General features: G+C 37.4%; 2 protein-coding genes across 2 annotated transcripts; one reads left to right on the top strand and one right to left on the bottom strand.

Moving 5' to 3' along the window:
- Positions 1–842: 842 nt before the first annotated feature.
- On the bottom strand, positions 843–2,395 carry LOC143599701 (small ribosomal subunit protein eS4-like). Its single transcript, XM_077077600.1, has 4 exons — positions 2,300–2,395; positions 2,045–2,225; positions 1,518–1,615; positions 843–1,433 (listed from the first exon to the last, which is right to left on the bottom strand). The coding sequence occupies exons 1-4, from the start codon at positions 2,324–2,326 to the stop codon at positions 999–1,001; spliced, it is 741 nt and encodes a 246-aa protein (XP_076933715.1). The 5' UTR covers positions 2,327–2,395; the 3' UTR covers positions 843–998.
- Positions 2,396–6,319: 3,924 nt separating this feature from the next.
- LOC143599699 (uncharacterized) lies at positions 6,320–6,787 on the top strand. Its single transcript, XM_077077598.1, has one exon. The coding sequence runs from the start codon at positions 6,320–6,322 to the stop codon at positions 6,785–6,787; it is 468 nt and encodes a 155-aa protein (XP_076933713.1).
- The last annotated feature ends 608 nt before the right edge of the window (positions 6,788–7,395 follow it).

Here is a 7,395-nt window from a genome sequence, read left to right as displayed (position 1 = left end):
TTTTTTCATAAATTATGTTTGTTGGGAATAATAAGTTAAGTTTGACCCAAAAAAATTCCCTTCCCAAATGTGTTGTATTAATTATACATAATTTGTTGATTTAATTAAGGGTTATATACCAAGTCATGACTTTTGTCTACTTTTCTTAACATCTTCATCGACAAAGCGTGCTTAATGGTGACGACAAAACTTATTTAATGTTTAATGGAATAATTTTTTTCAAATGATTTGTAGCGTGTAATGGTGACGAGAAATCTTCCTAAATGTTTTGAATCTTAGCAAATTGATATTAAGATAGATAGATACTTGGTTTTAGAATGTGTGATGTGCTCCAATGCGTTTTGATCCAAAAGTAGGTGTGTAATGCATGATTAGTCAGCTCGGATTAAACATATACATTTTATTAAGCAAAAAACAGTGTGGGGTAAAATAGTCTTTTTGCATCATCATTTAGATGTCCAACCAAACATCGATTACTGATTCAGCTCTTATTGGCTGAGAGTCTTTTAACCATTCAGCACTTGTCAAACAGACCGCTTAAAAACAATACAACTACCATGTAACAGTAACGTTGAGGTTTTGAAGATCATTGTATAATTTTGTTCAAAGGACTCATTTCAAAAGTTTTAGGGTGAGTACCAACATGTTTCTAAATTGTTTATAACTTAACAGATACTATATATATAACAAAGGTGATGCGCTACTAATCAAACTTGTGTGAAACCCAAGATCAACGTCATCTAAAAGCCTAACCATTAACTAACTCGTTTGCAGCAACAGCGGTCAAAATGCATATATAATCATCTCAATTTCATAGACTCAAAACAGCCTTGAAACCACAATAAAGCAGCAAAAGAGTCTTAAATTCATAACCATACTAACCTCTTAACATGCAGAAATCCAAATTTCCAAAATTGTACCAAAATTAGAACAAGTACTAAGATATAAATTTAACATAACCAAACAAACATAAAACAAGCAAAGGCCATGCCTGTAAATCAAGCAACTGTTGCAGCAGCTGCAGCTTGCCTCTTCTTAGACTCCTCAATAATGGACAGCTTGATACCCTTGCCCTTGGGTAGAGACACCCACGGCTTTGAGCCCTTTCCAAGAGTGAACACGTTTCCCAAACGAGTAGCAAATTCGTGTCCGGTAGAATCCTGAATGTGAACCGTCTCAAAGCTTCCCTTATGCTTTTCCCTGTTCTTGAGGATTCCAACTCGTCCCGTGTTACGCCCACCAGTCACCATGACGACATTGCCAACATCAAACTTGATGAAGTCAACAATCTTGTTTGACTCCAAGTCGAGTTTGATTGTGTCATTGGCTTTGATGAGAGGATCTGGGTAACGAATGGTTCGTCCGTCATAGGTGTTGATGTATGGAATACCTTTTGAACCAAACTGGACTGAACGAACCTTACAAAGTTTGAACTGCACAAAAGTAGATACCATAAGTTATCAATATTATAAGCTTCTGTTAAATGTTTTAGCTTTGCTTCAAGTATCCCAAGTAACCTTTGATTCCTCGTCCCTGATGGAGTGTAGCCTGAACCTGCCCTTGGTATCATATAAAAGTCGGAAGCTTTCATTGGTCTTGGGAATAGAAACAACATCTGATCTCAACAAATAAAACATACATTCACATACATAGCAGTTAGAAATAAAGATCATTCATTATAAATCTTTACATTTCAGTTAAAGAAAGAGAAATCAATCATTTTAACTCAATACTTTACACGCAGACATACTAACAAACAAAATAAGAACAAAAGAGTAGATGTTCTTCACAGATAGACTATTAGACAAATTAATATTTAAAAATACTTTGAATAGCAAAGCATATGATTTGAGGTTAAACAAACTCAAATCTCAATACATCATAACATAGATACAAATTATAAACAATATATCCCTGACTAACATAAATCATATCTAAACTTCAACCCGCTAAACATGTTCTTAAGACACAGACAAACAATAATAATAATAATAATAAAGCAAACAAACAGGTCTTAACTGATTAAAGATATAAATGTACTGACCCATGAAACCAGCCGGGTAAGTCTTGTCAGTCCTGACCTTGTTATCAACAAGCACATGACGTTGCATCAGAATGGACTGAACCTCACGGTATGTCAAAGCATACTTCAACCTGTTCCTTAGAATCAGAATCAAAGGCAAGCATTCCCTTGATTTGTGAGGTCCAGATGATGGCTTAGGAGCCTAATAATACAAGCAATTAAAAAATCATAATAATAATAATAATAATAATAATAATAATAAGTTATGTTACTTACAAAAGCACCACCAAGTTTATCAAGCATCCAATGCTTAGGCGCATTAAGCCTCTTCAAATGTTTCTTCAATCCACGAGCCTTTCAAACAGTTGGTTGAGATACAAAATATAAGAAAAAACAAAATAACAAGAGACGGAGATGACGAGTGTACCATGGCTGCTGAAGGAGATCTGTATCTCCGGTGAAACTGTGCGGCGGCAGCAACAACCTCTCTTTGAATAAACCCTAGCTAGGTGAGGTGAGGTGAGGTGATGAGTTTATATGACTGACTAACGAAACCTGTTTTAGATACTGGGCTTTATTGGGCCTGCTGGTGTTACGACGCAAGCCCATGTGTCTGGTTATTATCAACATATGATAATGCCTAATGAGAGTAGTTTTCACTTTTCAATCCATTTAATAACAAAACATTACAGGATTGGTAAGTCCAAGCCATCAACAAGTTTACGACTCACAACTTTACTTTATCGTAGAGCGTTTAGGACACTCATTTAGAGAAACATGCAGCAAGCATAATTTTAACGGGAAAAAAATTCAATTAGGTGCAACAAATTTATAAATATTATATTACTTGTGATATCACAAGAATACCTTACGGTGATAAAGGATTGCTTGGCTTCCTTAGGCTAAGGGTAATGGGGCTTAGTTGAGCCACAAGTGATCCAATCAAAACCCGACACGTAGGCGATAACATGGCCCTGGATCAAGCCCCTCAACCAAGGCCCAGAGGGTGTAGTGGTCCAGGTGATCCGGGGCTTGATTGAATTTTTTTTTATTTTTTATCTTTTGTTATGCACACAACAATCAGGTCCGTCTCCGAGAATAGAAAAAATAAGAAGGTCCTGGGACATAATAACTAAAAGGCCCTAAAATACAAACTCAAAAAATATAATATGATAGAAAAACATAACATATTAATAACAACGTTTATTCGATCGGTAAAATATAGGTGTTGCAGCGGCGAGTTGACGCGGATTTGACGTTATCGGCCACATTTGTTATGGTACCCAAAATAAACCCAAAAACTAATTTTGTCAAATCAACATATTTAGAAATAAAAAAATAAATAAAAGAACACGGGCGTTGTGGCGAGGAGTTAACACGAATTCGATCGGTATTAGACATGTTCATTATGAGTACGGGAAGTAAACCTACAAAATAATTTCCTTAAATTATCGTATTTTTTCTTAAAACATACTTTAAAGAAAACATAGGAATAACATGATTGAACAACACACAAAGATAAAGAGTAACTAATAAAAAAGCTACTCTTAATGAAAAGAGAAGCTTACAAATGCTTGCAATGGGTTTCGAACTCGGGCAACAAGAATTTTCCAAACTTAAAACACTCACATATAGCCATTAGACCAGATACCGAATATTATTAATGGCTGAAGTTACTTATATAAAAGCATAAATACATAAACATACAAAAATCTATGGGCCTCATATAGGAGTGGGCCTGGGTCTTGAGCCCTCCCTGCCCTACCCATGGGCCGGGCCTGACATCTATAAATTAAAATACTTCATTAAAACATAAATAAAAAGGAAAATAAAAAATACATATAAATAGCGTTTTAATTTTTGTGTCGCTAATTCCTTCCGAATACGATCTTTTTCTTCCTCCATTAGCGCTTGGTCGGATGGCAGTATGTGGCTAAAGTCTTTGGCTAGAAAAGTCAAACTCTTGAAACGGTTTCTTTTATATCAAGCTTCACCAATCGAGAAGAGGCCATTTGACAATTCCTTAATATCCTTTTTATAGTCGTCATCAACAACCGTTTTTTTTCCCACGCCCTACCCGGAGGGCGGCTACAACCTTGGTCTTTCAAATGACCTTCAGACAAGTTTAGGTCGAAGTCAATTTGATTCTCCGACCCGCTCGAAGAGACGTATGTGCCGGACGCGCAAGTTTTTGTACGTTTTTCCCCATCGGCCACGTCCTCCGCACATATTTCAATCCATTTCGAGCACTTTCTTAACACCTCCCACAAGTAGCCCTCGTCAAACGTCTTCATCACCCCGTACCTCCTCAACACATCTTGTTTCCATTCATCACAAGTGAATTGGTAAACCGCAAGATCATCGGACCCACTCGGCCGTATTCGGTTAGCATTGCGGTTATGTATGTTAGTAAATAATCCTACATATTTAAGAGTATCGGTCCACCGACCCGATATCATATTATCGGTACGAGCCCTACTCCCCACTTGATCATAAAAACATTCCCGAACCTTGGCCCAAAAAACTCGAGCTCTTTGAAATTCGGCTACAAAATAAATAACAAAAAATGTAATAAGTACACACAAAACTTAAGAGATATATTAAATACTAAAATTCACGAAATAATTTACCAGCGTTCCGATATTGTGATATTTCAATCCAAGCTTTCGCCAACGCAAGTTTCTCTTCTTTAGACCACAGAGTAGACTTCCGCTTCTCCGGTGTCGAAGGACCATCCGCTTCGCCGGTTTTCTTTCCCTTCTTTTTGTGGGATCATTTTGCCGGCTTCTCCGGTGCCGGCTCCAGTTGTGTTTCCTGGACCGAATAATAGGATTGTGACATATCCATGAACGCTTGAAACGATTCGTTGTCCATGTAGTTCAATCTCTCGGGAATTTGTGTGTCGTTGATGTTGATATTATCGTAACCCGAGCCTGACATGTTTTTTAACTTAAGAGATTCTTAAATTATTAGAGAGAAATGTAGTGAGAATGGTGTGTTATTGTTATAAAATGGGGTAGTTATAATGGGTTAGTAAAAAAAAAAACATTTAAATAGCCAACGGCTATTTTTTTTTAAACTCCCTCTAGCCAACAGCTAGTTATTGCCCCGCGGTCCAGGCCACGGGCTCGTCCCCACCCCTGATCACTTGATGGGTGTAGTGGTGTTCGCGAGCCACCTAGGCCGCCACCTGGACCGCGCCCATTCCTTCACCCCCATTACCACTGGCCTTAAATCTCTTAGATGGGTTGGCGATTATGATATAGGTAATGGGCTAGTGAAGAAGAAGAAGAAAGTCAACCAAGCCAAGAAATTTTTAGGGTGCGTTTGGTTCACAAAATGTTTTGTATGAAATTGTTAATGCAATTTGGAATGATTTACTTAAATATACTTGATATGTCTTATTGGTATACATGTCAAAGGGTTGGATCGAATACAAACTATATTTATATACTAAACGTGTGAATCAAAAGAAAATTAGAAATCCTGCGGTGGCAATATTGTAATTATTAAGTGTCAGTCAATTAGCAATCAACAGACATCAGTGATGGATTAATCGATCATCAATGTCAGATAGTGTACTACCGCGTAAAATACCCTATTAGAATTTAGCCCATTATGTCAAACTCTTAAATTCTAGGGACTAAAAATTGAAAATTCTAAAAAACTTTAACCATCACGATACGCGACGGGATAACCATAAGCCCATCGCTTAACGCGATGGACTTGCACACAAATTAATATTAGGGCGGCGTAGCGATACGCGATGGCTTAAACCATAGGACCATCGCGATACGGGAAAACCACGTTTAGTAACCGGGTACACGTTTCCAACCACGTGTCAACATGTGGCATGGCGGTGTAAATTGCGGCGTCTCGCTACACGACGGGGTTAAAGGAAACCCATCGCGTATCGTGAAGTGGTTGCAAAATCGGCTTATAAAAGGGGGTGACGGGCATTGAGGCATTCTCATCCCAAAACACACTCAATTCTCACATAGTCAACCTAGGGAAGCGTGCCCGATTATCGTGACGAGTCGACGTTCCATTTTCTTGAAGTTTGTGCAAGTTCTGAAGTTATAAACAAGTTATCAATCTAAGAGATTTAAGAAAGTTATTGCTTATGCTTTGAATCAATTAAAGGTTCATGAAAAGAATTACATCACACACGATCTTGAATTAGACACTATAATTTTCGCGTTGAAACTATAGCGACATTATCTGTATGGTGTAAAGTTCACAATATACACTGATCACAAAAGTTTGAAGCATATATTCGATCAAAAGGAATTGAATATGAGACAAAGGAATTGGATGAAAACTCTCAACGATTACGACTATGAGATCGTATATCATGAAGGAAATGCCAATGTAGTGGCTGCCGCCTTAAGTAGAAAGGAACATGATAAGCCTAAAAGAGTCCAAGCTCTTAGATTTGAAATTAGAATTGATTTAGCTAACAAGATTAAAGAAGCTCAGAAGTTAGCACTAGAAGAAGGAAACATTAAAGCTGAAAAGGAAAATGGTACTATCGATCAATTGGTCAAAGGAGATGATGAAATACTGAGACTTGGCAAAAGAATTTGGGTACCGGTAATTGGAAACCTAAGAACTAAAATTCTCGAGGAAGCACATAAGTTAAAGTATATGATGTATCCGGAAAGCGACAAGATGTATCACAATCTGAAAGACGAGTATTGGTGGATTGGTATGAAGAAGGATATTGCTCTATATGTTGCTAAATGCCTAACCTATTCTAGATAAAAGCCGAACATCAAAAGTCATTAGGATTATTACAACAACCGGAAATACCAATATGGAAATGGGATATGATAACCACGGATTTCATTATGAAGTTACCCAATACTTCTCGTCAAAATGATACAATCTGGGTTATTGTAGATAGACTTACCAAGTCTGCTCACTTCATTCCAATACAAGAATCATTTATGTTGGATAAGTTAGCAAAACTGTACATCGAGAATATAGTATCTTTACATGGTGTACCGCTATCCATTATCTCCGATAGAGATAGTCGTTTCACTTCAAATTTTTGGTCAAGCTTTCAAAAGGCGATGGGGACTCGACTAAACCTAAGTACCGCATATCATCCCCAAACATATGGACAAAGTGAGCATACGATTAAAACCTTGGAAGATATGCTTCGTGCCTGTGTAATTGATTTAGGAGGAACTTGGGATACTCATCTTTGGAATTATCGTACAACAATAGTTATCATACAATTATCCAAATGGCACCATTCGAAGCTCTGTATGGACGGAAATGTAGAAAACCTGCATGTTGGTCTTAGACAGGTGATAATCAATTGTCAGGACCCGAAATTTCTCAAAGAACCACTGATCAAGTAATGC

This window comes from Bidens hawaiensis, unplaced genomic scaffold (assembly GCF_021521415.1).
Source record: "Bidens hawaiensis isolate Kalapana, Puna unplaced genomic scaffold, B.hawaiensis_p1.1 tig00052515_1, whole genome shotgun sequence".
NCBI lineage: Eukaryota > Viridiplantae > Streptophyta > Magnoliopsida > Asterales > Asteraceae > Bidens > Bidens hawaiensis.
The sequence above is the reverse complement of the archived record's forward strand: the minus strand, read 5'-3'. Positions and strand labels throughout refer to the sequence as shown.

Bases quoted from the DNA above. Each gene is read 5' to 3' on its own strand.
- LOC143599701 (XM_077077600.1), bottom strand. From the start codon at position 2,326: ATGCTTGATAAACTTGGTGGTGCTTTT. The intron at 2,226-2,299 runs GTAAGTAACATA...TTGTATTATTAG, and splicing joins ATAAACTTGGTGGTGCTTTT to GCTCCTAAGCCATCATCTGG. The intron at 1,616-2,044 runs GTCAGTACATTT...TGTTGAGATCAG, and splicing joins TTACCCGGCTGGTTTCATGG to ATGTTGTTTCTATTCCCAAG.
- LOC143599699 (XM_077077598.1), top strand. From the start codon at position 6,320: ATGAGACAAAGGAATTGGATGAAAACTCTCAACGATTACGACTATGAG.